Consider the following 24,798-nt stretch of genomic DNA (forward strand, 5'->3'; position numbering starts at 1 on the left):
CATGGTGAAACTCCGTCTCTACAAAAAATTACCAAAAACGACTAGCCAGGCATGGTGGTATGTGCCTGTAGTCCCAGCTACTTGGCAGGGGTGCTGAGGCAGGAAGATGGCTTGAACCTGGGAAGTCAAGGTTGCAGTGGGCCAAAATCACACCACTACACTGCAGCCTAGGTGACAAAGTGAGACCCTGTCTCAAAAAAACAAGCAAACAAAATAACAAATGCAAGGATGTAAAGAAACTGGAACCCTTGTGCATTACTGATGGGAAAGTAAAATGGTACAGCCATGGGGTTCCCCAAACGCTAACTTACCACATGAACCAGCGATTCCACTATGGTTATATACCCAAGAGAAATGAAGACAGGAACTCAAACAGATATTTGTACACTCACATTCACAGCATGTTCAACACCCAAAAGGTGGAAGCAACCCAAGTGTCCATCAACAGATGAGTGAGTGAACAAAATATGGTATACACATAAAATAGAATATTATTCAGCCTTCTAAAGAAAGGAAATTTTGGCTGGGTGCAGTGGCTCACGCCTGTAACCCCAGCACTTTGGGAAGCCAAGGTGGACGGATCACCTGAGATCAGGAATTCAAGACCAGCGTGGCCAACATGGTAAAACCCCATCTCTACTAAAAACACAAAAAAATTAGCCAGGCGATAGTGGCATGTGCCTGTAATCCCAGCTACTCGGGAGGCTGAGGCAGGAGAATCGCTTGAGCCTGGGGGGGTGGAGGTTGCAGTGAGCCAAGACTGAGCCACTGCACTCTAGCCTGGGCAACAGAGTGAGACCCTGTCGCAAACAAAAAAAAAAGAAAGAAAGAAAATTTTGACAAATGGTACATCATGAATGAACCTTGAAGATATTATGCTAAATGATACACCAGCCATACCCAAAAAATATTGTATGATTCCATTTATAGGAGGTACTTGGAGTAGTCAACTTCATAAAGGCAGAAAGTAGAATGGCGGTTGCCAGGGGCTGGGGGAAAGGGAGAATTGGGAGTTATTGTTTAATGGGTATAGAGTTTCAGTTGAGGAAGATGAAAAAGTTCTGGAGATAGACGGTGGTGATGACTGCAAAATAATATCAGTGTATTTAAGTGCCACTGAGCTGAACATTTAAAAATGGTTAAAATGGTAAATTTTATTTTACACACACACGAACACACACACACACACACGATAAATTAAGAAGTAAAATACAAAGTTAGTGGTCACTCTCTTTGTTCCTCAGAAAAAGATAAGCGATTCCAAACCAGTCAAAGTAAGCTACCTGCTGCTTTTTGTCCACAATGCTCTGCTCAATCAAGGGGTCTCACAACCTGTCTTTCCCAGGTAAACTTCCTCAGAGATGACATCAGGGCAATGAGTCAGACCTAACTGGTGACTGTGCAACTATTACAAACGAAACAGGGAAAGCATTGCAAGACTCGACTGTATAAATCAACAATGAAGCCCTTTAAAGCCAAAGTTATTGAAAAGTGATCTAAACTCTTTAAATTTAGGATATGTATTAAGAAAATGCTGTGTTGATACATTAAAAAGCAAAAATGTGGCCAGGTGCGGTGGCTCAAGCCTGTAATCCCAGCACTTTGGGTCAAAGCAGGTGGATCACCTAAGGTCAGGAGTTTGAGACCATCCTGACCAATATGGTGAAACTCCGTCTCTACTAAAAAATACAAAAATTAGGCTGGGCGCGGTGGCCCACGCCTGTAATCCCAGCACTTTGAGAGGCCGAGGCGGGGGGGATCACATGAGGTTGGAAGTTTGAAGACCAGCCTGACCAACTTGGAGAAACTCTGTCTCTATTAAAAATACAAAATTAACCGGGTGTGGGGGCTGGCGCCTGTAATCCCAGCTACTCGAGATTACAAGCAGGAGAATCGCTTGAACCCAGAAGGCGGAGGTTGCGGTTAGCCGAGACGGCGCCACTGCACTCCAGCCTGGGCAACAAGAGCGAAACTCGGCCGGGCGCAGTGGCTCACGCTTGTAATCCCAGCACTTTGGGAGGCCGAGGCGGGCGGATCACGAGGTCAGAAGATCGAGACCGTGGTGAAACCCCGTCTCTACTAAAAATACAAAAAAATTAGCCGGGCGTGGTGGTGGGCGCCTGTAGTCCCAGCTACTCGGAGAGGCTGAGGCAGGAGAATGGCGTGAACCCAGGAGGCGGAGCTTGCAGTGAGCCGAGATTGCGCCACTGCACTCCAGCCTGGGGGACAGAACAAGACTCCATCTCAAAAAAAAAAAAAAAAAAAAAACAAGAGCGAAACTCCGTCTCAAAAAAAAAAAAATTAGCTGGGCGTGGTGGCGTACGCCTATAGTCCCAGCTACTCTAGGTTGCTGAGACAAGAGAATCGCTTGAACCCAGGAAGTGGAGGTTGCAGTGCGCCGAGATCGAACCACTGCACTCCAGCCTGGGCGACAGAGCGAGACTCCATCTCCAAAAAAAAAAAAAAAAAGTTTTTATTATGTAACCAATATTTTAATTTCAACTTTGATTGGTCTATCAGATTTCTCCGGTCATCAGAAACTACAAAGATTTCTAATGGGAAAAGAGCTGATACGATAATGATTAACTGAATTAGTAGAGTGAAACTGACAAAGGAGGAAAGCTTTCTCTTACTAGACAAAGCTGGAGGTGGAAAGAGAACCATAACCAACCACCAACACTAATTTTTCTTTTCTTTCAAGACAAGGTCTCGCTCTGTCATCTAGGCTGGAGTGCAGAGGTGCAGTCATGGCTCACTGCAGCCTCAACCTCCTGGGCTCAAGCAATCCTCCCACCTCAGCCTCCTAAGTAGCCAGGACCTCAGGCATGCACCACCACACCAGGCTAACACTTAAAATTTCTTGTAGAGACAGGGTCTCACTATGTTGCCCAAGCTAGTAATTTTTCTTCTGACTACAATGACCCTTTATTGCTGATATAAACAACTAATAACATTTCCTAAAGATTACTTAGTACAAAATCTGGATCTCAGAAATTAACTTCTTAAAGCTCTCCTACTATCCATCTAGACTCCACCTCTGAATATTTATAAACATCAAACAAATCTAAACCTTAGGCAGGTACTGGCTCCACTTAAGTAATAAATTAATCAATAGGTAAGATTTAGGCTTAACTAGATTTAGTGTTGATGGTCACTAAAGTGATGGTGAAGGCTGGGCACAGTGGCTCAATCCTGTAATCCCAGCACTTTGGGAGGCTGAGGAAGGTGGATAACCTGAGGTCAGGAGTTCGAGACCAGCCTGACCAATATAGTGAAACCACGTCTCTACAAAAAATACAAAAATTTGCCAAGAGTTGTGGCATGCGCCTGCAGTCCCAGATACGTGGGAGGCTGAGACAGGAGAATTGCTTGAATCTGGGAGGCGGAGATTGCAGTGAGCCAAGATCCCGCCACTGCACTCCAGCCTGGGTGACAGAGTGAGACTGTCTCAAAAAAAAAAAAAAAAAGTGATGGCAAAATCAAACACAATAATTAATCAGTTTTATTATTTCTCATCTATTCTCAAGTCCAATAGTTTACATAAATGAGAGGAAAAAATCATTAAAATGCTGCATTTTATAAAAGTGCCTTATTTTGGCAGAAAATGCTGTTTAAAATTGTGCTTAAATATGCTTTATGTGGTTAGCATGCTCACAAAAGATTAAGTATAGGCCAGGTGTGGTGGCTCACGTCTGTCATCCCAGCACTTTGGGAGGCCAAGACAGCTGGATCGCCTGAGGTCGGGAGTTCGAGACTAGCCTGGCCAACATGGAGAAACCCCAACTCTACTAAAAATATAAAAAAAATTAGCCGGGCACGGTGGCGCATGCCTGTAGTCCCAGCTACTCAGGAGACTGAGCAGGAGAATCGCTTGAACCTGTGAGGCAGCGGTTGTAGTGAGCCAAGATCCTGCCACTGCACTCAGCCCTGGGCAACAGAATGATATTCTGTCTCCAAAAAAAAAAAAAAAAAAGTTAAGTATAAGTAACTATTTGGGATCCAATTACAGCAGTAGTTAATGTTTTAAAGTTTACTACTATCTTTTGGTAGAGTTAAGCAAAAGGATTATGTTAATAGTTCATCAACAGGGTATCTGGCAGATAATTAAAGCTTACCCAAAAATCATGAAGGAATATTATTCACCTTTATAAAGGAATGGAATTATGATACATGTGACAAGATAGATGAGCCTTGAAAATATTATGCTAAGTGAAATAAGCCAGACACAAAAGGACAAATGCTGTGTGGTTCCATGTATATGGGTACCTAGAGTTGTCAAGAATTCATGGGGACAGAAAGCAGAATAGTAGTCAGCAGAGGCTAAGAGAGGAAGGAATGGGAATTATTGTTTAATGATAATGGATAGGGGTGATGGTCACACAATATGAATGTACTTAATGGCACAGAACTATACACTTAAAAATTGTTAAAATGAGGCCAGGCGATTCACACCTATAATCCCAGCATTTTGGGAGGCTGAAGGAGAAGAATGACTTGAGCCCAGGAGTTTGAGACCAGCCTGGGCAACAGAGAGAGACACCATCTCTACAAAAGAAAAAAAAATTAAAAATTAGCTGGGCGTGTTGGTGCACGCCTATGGTCTCAGCTATGTGGGAGGGTAGCTTGAGCCTGTGAGGTTGAGGATGCAGTTAGGGGTGACTGCACCACTGCACTCCAGCCTGGGCAACAGAGAAATACCCTGTCTCAGAAAATAAAACAAACAAAAAATGATTAAAGTGGTAAATATTAGGCCGGGCACAGTGGCTCACACCTGTAATCCCAGCACTTTGGGAGACCAAAGTGGGCAGATCACCTGAGGTCAGGAGCTCAAGATCAGCCTGACCAACATGGAGAGACCCTGTCTCTACTAAAAATACAAAATTAGCCAGGCATGGTGGCACATGCCTATATTCCCAGCTACTCAGGAGGCTGAGGCAGGAGAATCGCTTGAACCCGGGAAGCAGAGGTTGCGGTGAGCTGAGATCGCGCCACTGCACTCCAGCCTGGGCAACAAGAGCGAAACTCTGTCTCCAGAAAAAAAAAAAAAAAAAAAAAAGGTAAATATTATGCTGTGTATATTTTACTACAATTTAAAAAAACTTTTTTGAAGCCTTTAAGCTTTGGCATTAAAAATACAATATGGGCCGGGCGTGGTGGCTTATGCCTGTAATTCAGCATTTGGGAGGCCAAAGCAGGCAGATCAGGAGGTCAGATCGAGCCCAACCTGGCCAACATGGGAAACCCCGTCTCTACTAAAAATACAAAAATTAGCTGGGTGTAGTGGCGCGTGTCTGTAATCCCAGCTATTCTGGAGGCTGAGACACGAGAATCGCTTGAACCCAGGAGGCGGAGGTTGCAGTGAGCCAGGGTCACATCACTGCACTCCAGCCTGGTGACAGAGCGAGACTCCATCTCAAAAAAACAAACAAACAAAAAACAAAAAACCATAATATGGTAGTTTTAGGATCTACTGTCCTAATAATAGTAGCAAAAATGGAAAGAGGCTACATTTTTGTTAATCTATTATTAATAATCATGTGACTTATTTTCGGGTGGGCTTTACTGGACCCTTCATACTCAGAAAACCCTGTACTCAAGTAACTCAAAGCAAAAAGCATCAAACATGCATGCTCCCTGAAAGCAGTAAGCAGATGTAACATGTCTGCCTAAGAACAAGAAATCCTTCCAACGTGGCAGCAGTCTTTATTTAAGAGACAAAAAAGATGAGAAAATTTAAACTGTCAAATACAATGGGATTTTCTCATTCCCTTAATCACACAGTATTTAAAATCTGGTATTTCTTGTATGAAAAAACTAAAATGTTTCAGAAGGCACAGGCCAAGAAAGCACACAGATCAAGTATGTGTGTGTGAGTGTGTGTTTTAATTCCAAGTGGTCACATACAACTGATGTAGCCTTACCAAACCCACAAGCAAATCTGAAGTTTGAGGTTTTTGCCTTTTCTGTCGCCCAGGCTGGAGTGCAATAGTGCAATCTTGGCTCACTGCAACCTCCATTTCCTGGGTTCAAGTGATTCTCAAGATTCAGCCACAAGTAGCTAGGATTACAGGTGCACGCCACCACACCCGACTAATTTTTGTCTTTTTAGTAGAGATGGGGTTTTGCCATGTTGACCAGGCTGATCTCAAACTCCTGGCCTCAAGTGATCCTCAAGCCTTAGCCTCCCCCAAAGTGCTGGGATTACAGGCAGGATCCACTGCAATTGGCTTGCATTTTTTTTTTTTTTTTTTTTTTTTTTTTTGAAGAGACAGGGTCTCGCTCTGTTGCTCAGGCTTGAGCGTACTGGCCTATTTTCAATTTAACTTTGATACTAATTACATCTCCTCTCTATCCAGAATGAAAAAGAAGTTTGCTATTTCCTGCTTCTGAACTCTCCATTAGGGCAGTCCCAATGACAAGGAGTTAGAAAGGCATCTAACCCCCTACCAGAAAGCCTAAGCCATCCACTATTTGGTATACTTTTTTGTTTATTTATAAATGACTACAAATTACTCAGTAAGAAACCTCAGGCTAAAGTTGTTCTGCTTAAATATAATTACTTCTTTGCAGTTTCTTCCAGTGACAGATACAAAGCTACAGTCCAAGATGGCTCCATACACCATGACACAGCATATTCAGGAAGCTAATCTGCCCCTCCCTACCACCACTGAAAATAACATATAAAGAATCACAGAACTCCTCCAGTTTGGGTTATACAAATGATGCCTAGAAGCAACACAGATGTGTATTATTTGTGTCTTCTAATTCTGACAACCGAATTCCAGTCTATTAGCACCAGTATGTAAACAGACATATTTTAAACCTTTATCAAAACTATTAGCCATCACTTAAAAATGATCATCAAAGTGTTTTTGTTGTTTTTTGTTTTGCTTTGTTTTGTTTTGAGACAGAGTTTCACTCTTGTTGCCCAGGCTGGAGTGCAATGGCACAATCTCAGCTCACTGCAACCTCCATTCCCGGGTTCAAACGAGTCTCCTGCCTCAGCCTCCTGAGTAGCTGGGATTACAGGTGCATGCCACCACGTCCAGCTAATTTTGTATTTTTAATAGAGATGGGGTTTCGCCATGCTGACCAGCCTGGTCTTGAACTCCTGACCTCAGGTGATTTGCCTGCCTCGGCCTCCTAAAAGTGCTGGAATTACAGACGTGAGCCACCGTGCCCCGCCAAAAGTTGTTTTTTAAATTTCAAAAATAAATTTACTCTGGTTAAGATTATTTGATTTTCTTCTTGAGAAATTATTTAGGGGCTTTGATATTAACATATTTCTAAGCCTAGAACCTGGACTTTGAAATAAATAAATATTTCGGTTGAGCCGTTCCCTCAGCCACCCTGGAAACAAACATGCATTTTAGCCTGACCAACACTTGAAGTGTTGAAGATGGAATCTGGAAGTAGTTCAGTTTATATTTTAGGCATAACAGTCCCAAGAGGCTTTTCTATTAACCCATCATTTCCAAGAGAATAGAAAGGTTTGGGGAATTTAAAAAAAGAAAAATAAGAAACTCTATTTGTCTTTAAACAAAATGAAAAGCACTAAATTGATACACAAATTATTTCGTGACATTACAGCTTAATAGAGCTTGCTTCTAAAGAGCACTGTCCAGTAGAAATATAAGCCACAAAATTTTAATTTTCAAACAGTCATATTTTAAAAAGTAAAAAGAAGAGCCAGGTGCAGTGGCTCATGCCTGTAATCCCAGCACTCTGGGAGGCCGAGGTGGGCGGATCATGAGGTCAGGAGATCCAGACCACCCTGGCTAACAAGGTGAAACCCCATCTCTACTAAAAATACAAAAAGAAAATTAGCTGGGCGTGGTGGCAGGTGCCTACAGTCCCAGCTACTCGGGAGGCTGAGGCAGGAGAGTGACGTAAACCCAGGAGGCGGAGCTTGCAGTGAGCCGAGATTGCGCCACTGCACTCCAGCCTGGCCACTGCACTCTAGCCTGGGCGACAGAGCAAGACTCCATCTCAAAAAAAAAAAAGGTAAAAAGAAACAGATGTAATTAATGTAGTAATATGCTTTATTTAACCTAATATATTCGAAATATCATTTGAACATGTAGCCAACATAAATAAGCTTTTTTTTTTTAACCAGGTCTCCAGAGCTTGGTGTGTGTATTTTTAAACAGTTCTACTGAGATATATGTGAATTTATCAACATGACACCATGACATTAGTTTTTCTTAATGGTTTTTATATTAGCCCAGGCTCATGCATGTAATCCCAGTGCTTTGGGAGTCCAAGGCACGAGGATCACTTGAGGTCATGAGTCCTAGACCAGCCTGGGCAACATAGCGAGACCCTATCTCTTAAAAACAAAAAAACAAAAAACAAAAAATTTAGCTAAGTGTGGTGGCATGTCTATAGTGTTGGCTACTTAGGAGGCTGAGGTGAGGGGATCCCTTGAGCCCAGGAGTTCAAGGTTGCAGTGAGCCATGATTGCACCATCACTCCAGCCAGGGTGACAGGGCAAGACTGTCTCTTAAAAAAAATTTTTTTTCATAGCAATTATTTCCAAATGTGCTAAACCTCTAAGTGTTAGCTCCTGTAAACGGAATTTCTTTGTTAAAACCCACACACATATATTTCTGGGCTACGCTTAAGCATTACAAAGGCCTACCATTTTCTCCTGAAGGATGATGTGCTGGTTTATTAGGGAGGTTTTGTTTCTAGCTAGGATATCCAGTACTGTAGCCACTAGTCACATGTGGCTATTGAGTACTTGAAATGTGGCTGTTCAGTGCACCAGTACTGATCAATGCTATAACATGGATAAACTGCAAAAACATACTAAGTGAAAGAAGCCAGTCACAAAAGACTGCAATATGGTATGATTTTCCTTCTATTAAATGTCCAGAATAGGTAAATCTATAGAGACAGATTAGTAGTTGCCTTGGGCTGGAGGAGAAAAAGAATGGGGAGTAACTGCTAACGGGTATGACGTTTCTTCTCCGGGGTCATGAAAATGCACTAGTTTCATTATGGTGATAGTTGCAAAATTCTGCAAATGTATTAAAAAGCACTAACTGTCCACTTTTAAATGGGTGAATTTTATAGCGGAAGTTGCAGGGAGCAGAGATTGCACTCCAGCCTGGGAAGCAGAGCAAGACCCAGTCTTAAAAAAAAAAACAAAACCTGAGTCAAAATCTAAAAATGACAACCAGGCCGGGCACAGTGGCTCATGCCTGTAATCCCAGCACTTTGGGAGGTCGGGGTGGGCGGATCGTAAGGTCAAGAATTCGACACCAGCCTGGCCAACATGGTGAAACTCAGTCTCTACTAAGAATACAAAAATTAGCTGGGTATGGTGGTGCGTGCCTGTAATCCCAGCTACTCGGGAGGCTGAGGCAGGAAAATCGCTCGAACCCAGCAGGCAGAGGTTGCAGTGAGCCTAGATCGCATAAAAAATAAAAATAAAAATGTCAACCTGATTTTACTGAACTGTATATAATGTGTTCCCACCTATTTGTAAGAAAATGTTTTACTGCCCTCATCTTAGCATATATTTCTAATCTACATCTCTTCCATACCAAATGAAAGATTTAGAGGATGAGTGAAATTCTTAGAAACGAACTCTACAAAGACATTTTTAAAGCTATTTCACTTACTGTTTTGTCTACCTGGACATAGGAAGTTTATTTACAGTACAAAGCGGATTTGGAAAGATGTTCTATAGGCCGGGCGCGGTGGCTCATGCCTGTAATCCCAGCACTTTGCGAGGCCGAGGCGGGCGGATCACCTGAGGTCGGGAGTTTGAGACCAGCCTGGCCAGCATGGTGAAACCCCATCTCTACTGAAAAATACAAAAATTAGTCAGGCATGGTGGCAGGCACGTGCAATCCCAGCTACTCAGGAAGCTGAGGCAGAAGAATCACTTGAACCCGGGAGACGGACGGAGATTGTAGTGAGCGAAGATCGCGCCATTGCTCTTCAGCCTGGGCAACAGAGTGAGACTCCGTCTCAAATAATGGAAAAAAAAAAAAAAAAAGGTGTTCTATAGAGATACCACAATTTCTAGCACCAGTAAACTCCAGTAGCATATAACTTAATGAATAACTAATAAGTAAGTAAACGACCAGAGAGTGCTCTTTCCATTTTCTCACACAGGAATGGACAGCAAGACTACCCTTTAAAGGCAATTCAGTTTGTACTATAAGACACAGATTGATAGGAGGGTGCTTGCATAAAGAATAAAACCTCAGCTAATTCTGAACTTCAGGAAATGCTAATGTTGGCCAGGAAATGCTAATGTTGGCCAGGAAATGCTAATGTTGGCCAGGAAATGCTAATGTTGGCCAGGCGCAGTGGCTCACGCCCATAATCCCAGCACTTTGGGAGGTCGAGGCGGGCGGATCACTGGAGGTCAGGAGTTCGACACCGGTCTGACCAACATGGTGAAACCCCATCTCTACTAAAAATACAAAAATTAGTTGGGTGTGGTAGCACACCCCTGTAATCCCAGCTACTCAGGAGGCTGAGGCAGGAGAACTGTTTGAACCTGGGAGGCGGAGGTTGCAGTGAGGCAAGATCACGCCATTGCACTCCAGCCTGGGTGATAAAAGCAAAAAACCCCGTCCCCCCAAAAAAAAAAGAAAAGAAAGAAAATGCTAATGTTTATTTTAAAATGAGAATTGCTAAATTTTCCTTAATTTCTGGACATGCATGATTCCTTGTTTGGGGCAAGGTAAATTTGTGCCTTGGCTTCTAAGAATGACCATAGAGAACTTCCAAGTACAAACACCCCAAAAGAGATATAAGAAAAGAACAAGATCACCTAAACTGCAATGAGTAAAGTTTTACCGTAAGTAAAAATGATTGGCCGGGCGCAGTGGTTCATGCCTGTAATCCCAGCACTTTGGGAGGCCGAGGCAAGTGGATCACCTAAGGTCAGGAGTTCAAGACCAACCAATCAACATGGCAAAACCCTGTCTCTACTAAAAATACAAAATTAGCTGGGCATGGTGGCGCATGTTTATAATCTCAGCTACTCTGAAGACTGAGGCAGGAGAATCACTTGAACCCGGGAGGTGGAGGTCGCAGTGAGCCGAGATCGCGCCATTGTACTCCAACCTGGGCACCAAGAGCAAAACACCGTCTCAAAAAAAAAAAAAAAAAAAAAAAAAGAGTTTACATACTTTGGCTGGGTGTGGTAGCTCATGCCTCTAATCCCCGCACTTTGGGAGGCCAAGCTGGGCGGATCACCTGAGGTCAGGAGTTCAAGACCAGCCTGACCAATATGGCGAAACCCCGTCTCTACTAAAAATACAAAAATTAGCCAGGTGTGGTGACGTGCACCTGTAATCCCAGCTACTAGGGAGGCTGAGGCAGGAGAACCACTTGAACCTGGGAGGTGGAGGTTGCAGTGAACCGAGATCATGCTACTGCACTCCCGCCTGGGCAACAGAGCAAGACTCTTGCCTCAAAAAAAAAAAAAAATTAAAAAAAAAAAAAAAAGAGTTTACATACTTTGCTTCCAAGTCAAACAAATACAATTTGACATGGCAGTTTTTATTTTTAAATTTGTTGTTTTCAGGAGGCTGAGGCAAGAGAATCACTTGAACCCAGGAGGTGGAGGTTGCAGTGAGCTGAGACAGCACCACTGCACTCCAGCCTGGGTGACAGAGTGAGACTCCATCTCAAAAAAAAAAGATAAATAAATAAAATAAAACTTGTTATTTAGAACTTTAATCTGCCTAATTACTTATTATTTTTAATTTTGGGGTTTTTATTGAGACGGAGTGTCCCTCGGTTACCCAAGCTGAAGTGCAGTGGCGCAATCTTGGCTCACTGCAACCTCTGCCTCCAGGGCTCAAGCGATTCTCCTGCCTCCGCCTCCTGAGCAGCTGGGATTATAGGTGCCCACCATACCACCACGCCCAGTTAATTTTTTTATTTTTTTCGTAGAGACAGGGTTTCACCATGTTGGCCAGGCTGGTCTTGAACTCCTGACCTCAAGTGATCCACCCGCCTCAGCCTCCCAAAGTGCTGGGATTACAGGTGTGAGCCACCATACCTGGAGGACTTGTTTTTTTTTTTTAAGAGATGAGGTCTTGCTATGTCTCAAACACCAGGCCTCCGGCAATCCTCCCATATCAACTTCCAGAGTAGCTACAGGCACATACCATCACACCAGGCTTGACCTTTTGATTTTTAGCAACATTAAAAATTTTTTTCGGCCAGGTGCAGTGGTTCACGCCTGTAATCCCAGCACTTTGGGAGGCTGAGGCAGGCGGATCACGGGGTCAGGAGATCGAGACCAGGAGATCCAGACCATCCTGGCTAACACGGTGAAACCCTGTCTCTACTAAAAATACAAAAAATTAGCCGGCCGTGGTGGCGGGCGCTTGTGGTCCCAGCTACTCAGGAGGCTGAGGCAGGACAATGGCGTGAACCCGGGAGGCAGAGCTTGCAGTGAGCTGAGATCGTGCCACTGCGCTCCAGCCTGGGTGACAGAGCAAGACTCCATCTCAAAAAAAAAAAAAAAAAAAAAAATCAGGCCAGGCACAGCTCACACCTGTAATCCCAGCACTTTGGGAGGCAAAGGCAAGTGGATAGCTTGAGCCTAGGAGTTCAAGACCAGCCTGGACAACACAGTGAGACCCCATCTCTACAAAAAATACAAAAATTAGCCCAGCATGGTGGTGTGTGCCTGTAATCCCAGCTACTTGGGAGGTTCAGGTGCAATGATAGCTTGAGCCCAGGAAGTCAAGGCTGCAATATGCTGAGATTACCACTGCACTCCAGCCTGGGCAACAGAGCAAGAACCTGTCTCAAAAATCAATCAATCATCCAGAGTAAATTAAAACCCACAAGACATCATGTCATGTCACAACTTTGCCACCAAAACCTATTTTAATTCCTTCCACCTAAAAAACCAAAATAAAAAACCCCAGTACAACCTAATTGGTAAGAATGAGAAGGGGTGAGAGGGGCAGTTCTTTATTTCAAATGGACTAACCTAACTAAATAAGCAACGCTCCTGGGGACTTTGGTAATAAACTCCTTGTCACCAAATGCTGACCATGTTGTGATGTGGCCGAGCACTGGCAGTACAGAACCAGTTTTACAGAAGCCGTAGCTTCTAAAAGGTAGAAGACTAAAAGTTACCATTAAAGCAAGGGTTAATAACAGAAAGATGTATTAAAAATAGAGTTCATACCAGCTTGCAGTCGGGCGTTCACCCTGGCTAGATCTGAAATCCTCCTCTCCAGGAACACTAAGGCACAGCCGTCCTGCCCCTCCCACCACCTGGCCCAGTCACCACGCAGCAGCCGGGTCCCTGCGTCCCGCCCCTGGATTGAGGGCTGTGCAGAAACTCTGGCAAAACAAGGAAGCCTCCGGGAGGTGGCAAGCAGCCAACTCAAACTGGATGGTTCCAGTTCAGGCTGGTTCGAGTCACAAACAACAGTTCCTATTTTCCCCCATAATATTCAGACACAGGGGCTGCCCGGATGAGCGCTTCTCAGCTGCTCCCAGAGCTAAGGCTACCTGGTTCTCATTCCTCTGCAGTCGAGCATCCTAATTAAAAGCAAGGTTCCCACTTCAGCAATATGGGTCAGCCCAGCACTTGTTTCCAAAATGGAATGCCTATTCTGTACAAGACCCTGCAGCTGACAACACCTACACATCTTAAAAAAAAAAAAAACTTTACTAAAATGCTGTATTTGACCAAAAAAGGAAATCCAGAAAGGAAACAGACCTATTTACAGGTATCCATCATGAGAACTATGCCTACCAGAACAATTAAGTAAGTACTCTTACATGTTCCATATTTAGCACAAAAAAGGCTTGGCTGGCTAATATGACCCCCTAAAACAGAAGGTTGTGTGTTGCTTATTGTGCAATAACAAACAATGCAAGCAATACAGCAGCCAAAAAAAATAATGTGTTTCCAAAATGTGGGCTCTTCAGTGACCTCTGCAGTTTGTCTGCCACTGATGGGAAAAAAAAGGTTTTTTTTGGTGTATTTCTCGTCCAAAGCACACACCGCTGAACATTTATTCCATGCTGCTAAACAGTACCAAAATAGCATTAAGCAGGGAACAAGCAAATGCTTATTCTTTTGTAAAGTATTTAAGAGAGCCACTCAAAATGAGGCAAGACCTAATGTTTCTCAAGTATTACAGACACTAATATGCCTGCTGTTCCCTTTTTTTTCCCTAACCCTTCCAAGTAGGTAACTTTTTAAAGAATTTAGATACACGTATTTTAAGGAAAGAGCATACTTAATCATACACAGTCAATAAAACCATTAATTGGCTCTTATAGGAGTCTATCACAAAGAATAATTATAAACGTCAAGACAGAAACTCCACGTACACTTCCTCTTGTATGCTTAAAAAGAAACTTCATGTAACAGTTGGAAAGGTCCAAAGCAATGAATATGTTTTATTCATAACACTAATTTTCAGCGAGAAATTCTCCCTTTTGAAACCTCTGGACGATCTAAAAAAGTAATAATGAAGCAGAACAAACTAATTAAAATCAAAGAATGGGCTGGGCGTGGTGGCTCACGCCTGGGCAACAGAGCGAGACTCCATCTCGAAAAAAAAAAAAAATCACGAAGCTATAAAACAAAATTATATCTACCACTGAATCCAGAAATTATTTGCCTATTCATTATTATAGGTAACTTCTGATAATAAATCAGACAAATTTGTTTCTATGATCATCACCAAAAAATGATCACTAATTATTAATTCGTTTAATACTTTAAAACACTGACTTTTAGGCCAGGCTCAGTGGCTCATGCCTGTAATCCCAGCACTTTGGGAGGCTGAGGCAGGTATTCACTTGAGGCCAGGAATTTGAGACTAGCCTGGTCAACATGGTGAAACCCCATCTTCACTAAAAAATACAAAAATTAGCTGGTGGCACAACCTGTAATCCAGCTACTAGGGAGGCTGAGGCAGGAGAATCACTTGAACCTGGGAGGCAGAGGTTGCAGTGAGTTTAGATTGCACCACTGCACTCCAGCCCGGTGATGAAGACTCTGCCTTTAAAAAAAAAAACAAGAAAGAAAAACAAAAACAAAAGGAAAAGGAAAAGGAAAGGAACTGACTTTTACCTCATATATATTTTAAAACTGCTGCTACGTCTGGCAGTTCCCAGCACATGCCACGTATCGTAACAAACTATACAGCCAGGTAATAAAATTAGCATTCCTTCTCCCAATTAACACCTGAATGCACATACCTGTTTTTAAAAAGAGAGAAATGGAAGGTACACTGTCACTTTGATACATATGATGCCACCATTCTTAATGGTTTTCCTCACCTTTATAGCCTCATCCACATTCTTTCACAAGACTACAAAAATGACAGCATTTTTGAAAAATTTTCTACTTGAATTTGGAAGAAAATAATTTCTCCTAACTAAAATAAGTTAACTGCAAAATCTCCTCAAGAAAAGACAAAAGGATATGTGAGTAAAATTCCCCCTCTAGGAAAGAAACTATAATCTATAATATCTAAATTGTTCATGATTTGCAGATTTGGTCTTTACAGAAAAAAATGCTTATTAGACTACAGACTTTCAGGCTTTTTTAAGTTAAAAGGATCATATTCCTTTTTATAACCTTATATCTGTTGTTAAAATCCAGAATTCATTAAATATTCTAATTACTGTTAATCCATAAAACAAGCTGAGCGCTGTGGCTCATGCCTGTAATCCCAGCACTTTGGGAGGCCGAAGCAGGCAGATCACAAGGTCAGGAGATCGAGACCATCCTGGCTAACATGATGAAACTCCCATCTCTACTAAAAATACAAGAAATTATCTGGGCGGGGTAGCGGGCGCCTGTAGGCCCAGCTACGCGGGAGGCTGAGGCAAGAGAATGGCGTGAACGTGGGAGGCGGAGCTTGCAGTGAGTCGAGATCGCACCACTGCACTCCAGCCTGGGCAATAAAACAAGACTGTCTCAAAAAAAAAAAAAAAAAAAAAAAAGAATCTTAAATTGTCTAACAGGAAAAAAAGTAATAGGGTTACAGACAACTTTTGATATACTTTATTCAGTATATGTAATTTAAAAAAAATATACAGACAGGTTGTGCAAAGAATACCATCAGTAATAAGAAATACTTTCATTTCCCTTTCAATTAAAAAGTAAATTGTTGTAGGCCAGGCACAGTGGCTCACACCTGTAATCCTATTAGCCAAAAAATTAGCCAGATGTGGTGGCGCACGCCTGTAGTCCCAGCTACTTAGGAGGCTGAGGCATGAGAGTTGCTCCACCTGGGAGGTGGAGGTTGCAGTGAGGTGAGATCACACCACTGCACTCTAGCCTAGGCAACAGCACAAGACTCTGTCTCAAAAAAAAGAAAAAAAGTAAATCATTCTAATGCAAAGCTAACACATTGGAGAAGAGACAGACATAAGACTTTCCGTATCTTAACATGGCATAAGAGCTGAGAAGTCTGGTTACTTGAAGTTCTATATGCTTTCCTTGTTACTTTAAATAAACAACACAAAGGCTTTCACATGTCTGCTTCCCCGCCCAGGAACTGTGTATGTGTCTTTCTTTCCCCCATTCCTGTTCCCAAGCTTCTCCCTTATATCTTCTAGCTTATGACAATGCAGAAGAAATTTTAATAATGTAAAAACTATACAATGAAAATGTGAGAAATACACTTTTTAAAAATCAGCTCATTCTAATTTTTAAAATCTATTTAAGAAAAAAGCTTGCTCTAAAATTCCAATTTCTGGTGGGTGCAGTGACCTTGTCACCCATTGCCTCCTTTCCCCTCTCTCTTCTGGGAAGAAGGGAGTTTCCTGCTGAGGAGGGAAGGGAAACTTCATCCTAGCCCCATGACTCAGATTTGGTTGGACCCTGGGGGAACCAAGAGCCCCAGGGGGGCTGTGACCTGTGATGCTGCCAAGCAGAGCCATGAGGGCCTACCAACCTACTCTTCTGCCATCACTCTGAAACTTGAGCATTACCCAACACCTGCCAGCCCTCTAGGCTGTGCCTTTCATCATAGTACAGGTGTGTCCCGTTGTATATGCCCAGTATGCATTAGCTGTCCACACCAATCTAGTTAGTACCTGTGCATTCCTTGGCTCATGGCAAATAAGAATTGTTTTTTTTTTTTTTTTGAAATGGAGTCTTGCTCTGTTGCCCAGGCTGGAGTGCAGTGGTACGACCTTGGCTCACTGCAACCTCCATCTCCCAGGTTCAAGCGATTCTCGCACCTCAGCCACCAGAGTAGCTGGGATTACAGGCGCCCGCCACTACACCTGGCTAATTTTTGTATTTTTAGTAGAGATGGGGTTTCACCATCTTGGCCAGGCTGATTTTGAACTCCTGACCTCATGATCTACCCACCTCAAACTCCCAATGTGCTGGGATTACAGGTGTGAGCCACTGCACCTGGCCTAAAGGAAATTCTTACAACTTGATGGGGGCGAGGGGGATCCAATAATAGGGAACTATAGAAATAAAGTATGTTCAACTTCAATCAAGGGATTTTAAATAAATGCTTCTGTGGAATTTATGCATTTAAAATGTTCTGTTGAAAGGAAATGTGGCTCAATAAACGGCCATGACAGAGAAACAAAAAGACGTCAAGCAGTACATAGCAGCACATGAAGTCATGAAGGCCCAGTTCTCACCCGTTAAATACTGTAAATGGTTTTGCAGAAACAGTAGATGTGTTATTTATAAGGACTTCACAACTAGACTGCCATTAATCCCATGTCTACTCATTTGAAATACCCCACTAGCAATCTGTTCATCAAAACTGTAACTATTAATAAGGATGGAGGGTGATTAATTTCCTCATCAGTCATGGAGACAGAAGACAAACTTGTTTCCATAGGTAAAACCAAGCTATATTTTGTCCACTATATGAGTGCTAACTTTAAACATCTTTAAAGGACTTTTAAGAATGTCACAGTTTCACAAGTTTTAAAGATCACAAGAAATAATGTATTTCTTCCAAAAGGAAAACAACATTCTGAATCTCATAACATCTCAAAATATTACACTTTGAATTCAATATAATTAAAGAGGAAAAGAGAACATCTGATAAAAGGGAATAATGGGTAAACTCTGAACACCAGAGGATTACTATTTCTGTACACTTGCATCAATCACAATTTAAATGACAAAAACTTTCAGCTATCTACATCAATTTTGCTTTATTCTTCATGTTAACTAAGAACTGTATCTAAGTATTTCAACTACTTATTGGACATGTATTCTGAGAAAGGCAATATACGAGGTTCTGTGATATGCATTCAGGCCACTCAGTCTTGTTCTTTCATATCACCAGAAAGTTCATTCTGCTTTTTACACATCAGGATAATCTGATTCTTAATACAATGTCTCTCCCACCTGTTCCAAATTTTCCTTCTCTGAGGTACCAAGAGTAGGAAAAACAGAGATTATGGGTAAGTCACTAGTTGCCTTTCTAAAGCAGAGATCTCAACAAGCTATCTCCTTTCTTAAATCTTTTAATGGCCCTCTCTGCATACAGAAAAAAACCCAAAAGTTGGGCATGGTGGCTCACACCTGTAATCCTAGCACTTGGGAGGCAGAGGAGGGAAGATCGCTTGAAGCCAGGAGCTCGAGACCAGCCTGGACAACAAAGTGAGACTTCATCTCTACGAAAAATTTAAAAATTAGCAAGGTATGAGTGATGTGCACCTATAATCCCAGCTACTCAGGAGACTGAAGCAGGAGGATGGTTTGAGCCCAGGAGCTATGACTGTACCACTGCACTCCAGCAGCCTGGGTAACAGAGCAGGATCCTGTCTCTTTAAAAAAAAAAAAAAAATCATTACCACAGTTAAACCATTCTAAATTATCTGCTATGCTCAAAACATCCTTCCACCTCAGGTTGTTCCTTCTGCCCACAGTGTTCCCTGTCTACCCTAAACCTCCTCTCTTCTTGTTCAAGTCCTGCATCTCCTTCATAGCCTAAACAAATGCTACCTATTAGGTCTTCCCAGCAGTCAAAAGATTTATCTCACTGTTCTTTTTATGTATAGATACAAAAGCTATCATTGGCCGGGCACAGTGGCTCATGCCTGTAATCCCAGCACTTTGGGAAGCTGAGGTGGGTGGATCACTTGAGGTCAGGAGTTCGAGACCAGCCTAGCCAACACAGTGAAACCCGTCTCTACTAAAAAACACAAAAATTAGCCGGGCATGGTGGCAGTGCCTGTAATCCCAGCTCCCAGGAGGCTGAGTCAAGAGAAGAAAATCGCTTGAACTTGATAGGCAGAGGTTGCAGTGAGCCAAGATTGTGCCACTGCACTCCAGCCTGGGCGAGAGTGAGACCCTGTCTTAAAAAAAAAAAAAGCTATAATTACATAAAATTTGTCACATCAGTGAAATTAGAAAGAATAAACAAGTTAATGAATGAGGTTCAAGTAACTCACTAAAAGCAATGTGTAAATACAGGGTTGAAATCTGTTAGCTCTAGAAAATATGACTATATATGAAATGAAACCAATAACCTAAGTAAATGCTCTATAACCTCTCAGAAGGGAAAAAAATGGCGATTTATGAAAAGGAAGAATCTACACAGACATAAGAAAGGGGTAACAGAGCAAGAATCTCTCAGTGATTCTTCCCCAAGCCCACGGTAAGAAGGTGCCTTCAACTAGCAGATTTCAGTATGCCTTACTTCCTTGTCAGGTATGGTCCTACAGTGCAAATCAGAGGGAAAAAAACATACAAGAGCCCAAATCTGGCCTTTTAGGTGGAAATTCCAATTTTTTAAACACTGGCAATAATTTAAATTTAAAACACTATACAAGGTGAATTAAATTTGTCTGCTGGCCAGGCGCGGTGGCTCACGCCTGTAATCCCAGCACTTTGGGAGGTCGAGGCAGGTGGATGGCGAGGTCAGGAGATCGAGACCATCCTGGCTAACACAGTGAAACCCTGTCTCTACTAAAAATACAAAAAATTAGCCAGGCGTGGTAGCGGGCGCCTGTAGTCCCAGCTACTCGGGAGGCTGAGGCAGGAGAATGGCGTGAACCCGGGAGGCGGAGCTTGCAGTGAGCCGAGATCGTGCCACTGCACTCCAGCCTGGGCAACAGAGTGAGACTCTGCCTCAAAAAAAAATTTTGCCTGCTGGTCAGATGTCACCCTCCAAACCTCTAGGTTGTAGCCTTTGGTATATAAATGAATACATCTAGCTACCCTAACTTGATAAAATAATCATCAAAAATCCTCTTTCTCACTAACTTTTTTATTGTAATTTAGTCCCCAGGCAGATTTTCTAAGTGCATCCTACCCTTCTAGCAGTTATCTTTCTGAGTGCAAATATTTAGAAGCATAGAGCTGCTTTTTATTTTTTTTTAATTACATGAGCAGGGATTAAGCTCCATCAAATTCATCAGATCACCTCTGGGTTCAAGCTTCTGAATCTACAGTTCTGAGGGCAGATCCATTATACTCCCATCAAAGTATAATGCTACTCTGAAGGCATCATTCTCCTCTAGCTATCTCAGCTCACTGGAACCTCCGCCTCCTGGGCTCAAGCGATTCTTCTGCCTCAGCCTCCTGAGTAGCTGGAATTACAAGCATCCACCACCACCTCCAGCTAATTTTTGTATTTTTAATAGAGATGGGGTTCCACCATTGACCAGGCTGGTCTCGAACTCCTGACCTCAAGTGATCTACCCACCTCAGCCTCCCAGTGTGCTGGAATTACAGGCGTGAGCCACTTTGCCCAGCCTCAGCACCTTTTCTTTTTCTTTCTTTTTTTTTTTTTTTTTTTTTTTTGAGACAGAGTCTCATCATCTCTGTCACCCAGGCTGGAGTGCAGTGGCTTGCTCACTGCAACCTCCACCTCCTGAATTCAAGCAATTCTCCTGTCTCAGCTTCCTGATTAACTGGGATTACAGGCATGTGCCACCATGCCTGGCTAATTTTTGTATTTTTAGTAGAGACAGGGTTTCACCATGTTGGCCAGGCTGCTCTCGAACTCCTGACCTCAGGTGATCCACCTGCCTCAGCCTCCCAAAGTGCTGGGATTACAGGCGTGAGTGAGCCATTGTGCCCAGCACCTCAACACCTTTTCAATAAGTTTTGATCCAACGGAATGCAGTCGCAGCTTTTTAATGAGGTAGGTTTGTGGAAAATGACTAAAACTTGAGTATTTTAGATAATTCTATACAGAAAAAAAGTGGAACAAGATTTTATAATTAGTTTATAGGGTTCAAATGAATTTCATCAGTCATTTATCTAGACAGCATACCAAATAAAATCAAAAGAAGTTAAGAGTTTTCATCCATGTCACAGGGCTTGAAAGCTGGGCATAGAACATAACTTTCCTGACTTCCTAAACTACGTGCTTGTTTCATTTTAATATGCAAATCTTCCAGAATGTTTGAATTATATCTAGATAGACAGACGGATAAACAAAATGTTTTCATGTATTATTTTGAATAAGAAAATTCAGGAAGCCTAAAAACAGACATTCAACTACATGACCATTTGCTTAAATTAATTTAAAGCAGGCAAAAGAAAAGTAATCTGAGCCTTTTAATCAGGTCAAAGAATTTGACTGTAAATTTTAAATATATACCACCTAAATTGAAAAGTAGGACATGTGGGATTAACAAATTGAATAGCAGCATTTTTTTTAACATATACTAGTTATCAAAGTAAGCATTTTACATTAAGTTTTCATTTTAATTTTCACAATAACTTTATCAAGGTCCTTATTAAAAATGAGAAAGCTTGGCCAGGCGCGGTAACTCACACTGGTAATCCCAACACCCTGGGAGGCCAAGGCAGGTGGATCACCTGAGAGAGGAGTTAGAGACCAGCCTGGCCAACACGGTAAAACCCCGTTTCTACTAAAAATACAAAAATTGGCCTGGCATGGTGGCGGGCGCCTGTAATCTCAGCTACTTGGGCAGCTAAGGCAGAAGACTCACTTGAACCCTGGAGGTGGAGGGTGCAGTGAGCCAAGATCACGCCATTGCACTCCAGCCTAGGTGACAAGAGACAGACTCCATCTCAAAAAAAAAAAAAAAAAGGGAAAGCTGAGACCTGAAGAACATAAATAACTTACCCTAGATTACTTAAAGGATAATCTGTACCACATACCTAGCTCTGTGATTTCAAAATCCATATAACTAGGTTTGAAGCTAAGTTTCTTATTAAGATTACTTTCAACTTACTATTTTCGCTTTTCGAATAAAACTTTTTGGCTGGGCACTCTGGCTCATGCCTGTAATCCCAGCAATTTGGGAGGCTGAGGTGGGCAAATCACTGAGGTCAGGAGTTCAAGAACAGCCTGGCCAACATGGCAAAACCTCATCTTTACTAAATACAAAATTAGCCAGGCGTGGTGGTGCACGTTTGTAATCCCAGCTACTTGGGAGGCTGAGGCAGGAGGACTGCTGGAACCCAGGAGGCAGAGGTTGCCGTGAGCCAAGACTACAACACTGCACTCCAGCCTTGGTGACAGAGTGAGACTCTGTCTTTAAAAAAAAAAAAAAAAAATATTTGTAGAAAAAAATTCTCAACTAGTGAGATCAGTTTACAGAACAGTAAAGTCACAACCTGCATTCAAAGGAAGCTTTTCTACTTGAGTTTATAAATTGGCTACCACCCTGATGTTAAAATTAGCTAAAATTTGTTCGTAAGTTGATTTAGTCATTGATAATAAATGTGTCAACAATATTATATTTCACCAATACATATTTAACCAAACAGCTTTTACAAATCTTCAATCAAAATAATAGAAATAAATTGGTAGTATACACCTACAAAATTAAAAATGTTAAAGAAATACCATATTTTCAGTGTCACAAGATTTGCCTTGCACAGCTAGAGTCACCACCTCCCTTCCTCTTTGATCATTTAATTTTAATACTGTGCATCTGGAGGATGAAACAGTGCTTTGCAAATCATCACTTATCTTCGAGTACTTAGAACAGTTAATTCAATGGCCACATGCCAGTTTCTTTACTGATTACATATATATATGATCCAAGATTACTTTAAAAAATAATACTATGCTGAAACCATTCCCACTGATTGTTGAGAATTTGTTTAAAGCTAGCTCAACTGTTAGAACAAAAGGCTGTTAACCTACCTGTCACTGCTGGTACTACTGCTGCTGCTGATTGAATCACTACTGGAGGATCTACTTCTAGAGCCGCTGCCGCTAGGGGACCTTGTGGGTCTAGACGCTTGGCTAGCCAGTCTCTGAGGAGACTGATTTCTAGACTGGGATGAATGTGGTGACCGACTCCTGCTGTGCTGGTAATTCCGCTCTGGCCTTCTGCCTCGCACCTCCCGGGTAATATCATCCCTGTAGATATCCCTGTGTACCACACTGGGCAGTGTAAACTGCTCGCGAGCCCTAGGTTCATATCGGGGGTCATGAGCATCAAAGCGATTTGGACTTCGACTCCGAGAAGCATAATAGAGCCCATGTTGTAAAGTCCGCTCTCGAGGATCTCTATAGTAATCCTGATCGTAATGTCTTGTCCGATCAAATCCTCCCGTCCCCCGTTCATGGTGTCCATAGGCACTATGTTCATAAGCACGCTCCCTGTTATCTGAAGCCCTGCATTTAGGAGGGGGAAAAATATTTAATCAGAAAGGAGCAAGCAAAACTAAAAGCAAGTCATGCAAACATTCACTTCAGCATTGTCTTTGTCTTTGCAACTGGTCATTTTCTAAACAGCATTAACCTACTTAGTAAGCAAACGCTAACAAGCTTAACATTTTACTTGACTCCAAAAATTATTTTCACAGCTGAGCAATCATTGTTTTCATTGTATATTGGGCTTTCATGACTAGTGTTCTGCAGCTCAGTTGCTCACTTTATTAGAGATTTTCTGACTTGCATACATAAATATACAATCTCCTTTTCATGCTAACGGAACAAGAGGAGACTATTTTAATAATATGAAAGTTTTTACACTTTCATCTGATTAAAGTATATACCAAATTTTATTTACTCACAGATTTCTTTTAGGTCACATTTCCATGCTATGTTTTAACCTAGACATGAAAGCCCTGCTGCAGCACATGTCTCAACAGTAGAAAGGACTTTCAAGAAGTCCAGAAACAATTTTCTAAGTTTAACTTTTTTTCATTAAGTTTTGACTGCTTGGATAGTTGTAAAAAAATTACTAGACTACATAAACTAGACTACATAGACTGCACAGCAGTACCCAATTACATTTAATAATAAAAATAGAATCTCAAAAAAAAACCACTTCAAGTATCAAAATATTGGGTTACCACATGCTACTCTGTGAATTTAAATAAAAATAAAAATTATTTACTCCTGTGCTATCAAATTCCAAATGACTTTAAAAATGCCTCTTCCATGATTCAATTTCTTAATGTATAAACTTAATGGTTGTAGGAAATATGTTCTTTTAGCTTTTAGCTATACTCAAATTGCCTGTGATGAAATTAGGTAACATTAGGAACTATACGATATTCTAAGGTCGCTATTAGCAAAATAGCTTAACTTAATTAAAAAAATCATTTAGTAGGATGTATCTGTCAACCTAAAAAGTACAAAACATGTTGCATGTACAATTACACACATGCAATTATGTGTTAATATTAAAAACTAGTTATAATCCTATAAAGAAATCGTAAGTTCTCTACTTTTGTAGAGAACTAGAACTCAGCTCCTGAGTTCCTAAAAGACCATTTCACTTGAGTTTCTCTTCAACCCATCTGTGGATCTATCTTCTATCAAAAGGGATTAAGGAATCATGAAACATAAAGAATTAGAATCTCTCCAATGAAGGATATCTGGCAAAATCTTGTAACAATTAATA

General features: G+C 41.8%; 1 protein-coding gene across 3 annotated transcripts in view; it reads right to left on the reverse strand.

The window, feature by feature from the left end:
- Positions 1-24,798, reverse strand: part of SPEN (spen family transcriptional repressor) — a 92,854-nt gene that overhangs the window by 42,498 nt on the left and 25,558 nt on the right. For all 3 annotated transcript variants that reach the window (XM_055262496.2, XM_063631787.1, XM_055262497.2), the window contains one exon: positions 23,085-23,561. In XM_055262496.2, coding sequence (XP_055118471.1) covers positions 23,085-23,561 — 477 coding nt within the window. The remainder of the gene's footprint in view (positions 1-23,084; positions 23,562-24,798) is intronic.

The sequence above is a fragment of the Symphalangus syndactylus genome, chromosome 22, assembly GCF_028878055.3.
Source record: "Symphalangus syndactylus isolate Jambi chromosome 22, NHGRI_mSymSyn1-v2.1_pri, whole genome shotgun sequence".
NCBI classification, from domain to species: domain Eukaryota; kingdom Metazoa; phylum Chordata; class Mammalia; order Primates; family Hylobatidae; genus Symphalangus; species Symphalangus syndactylus.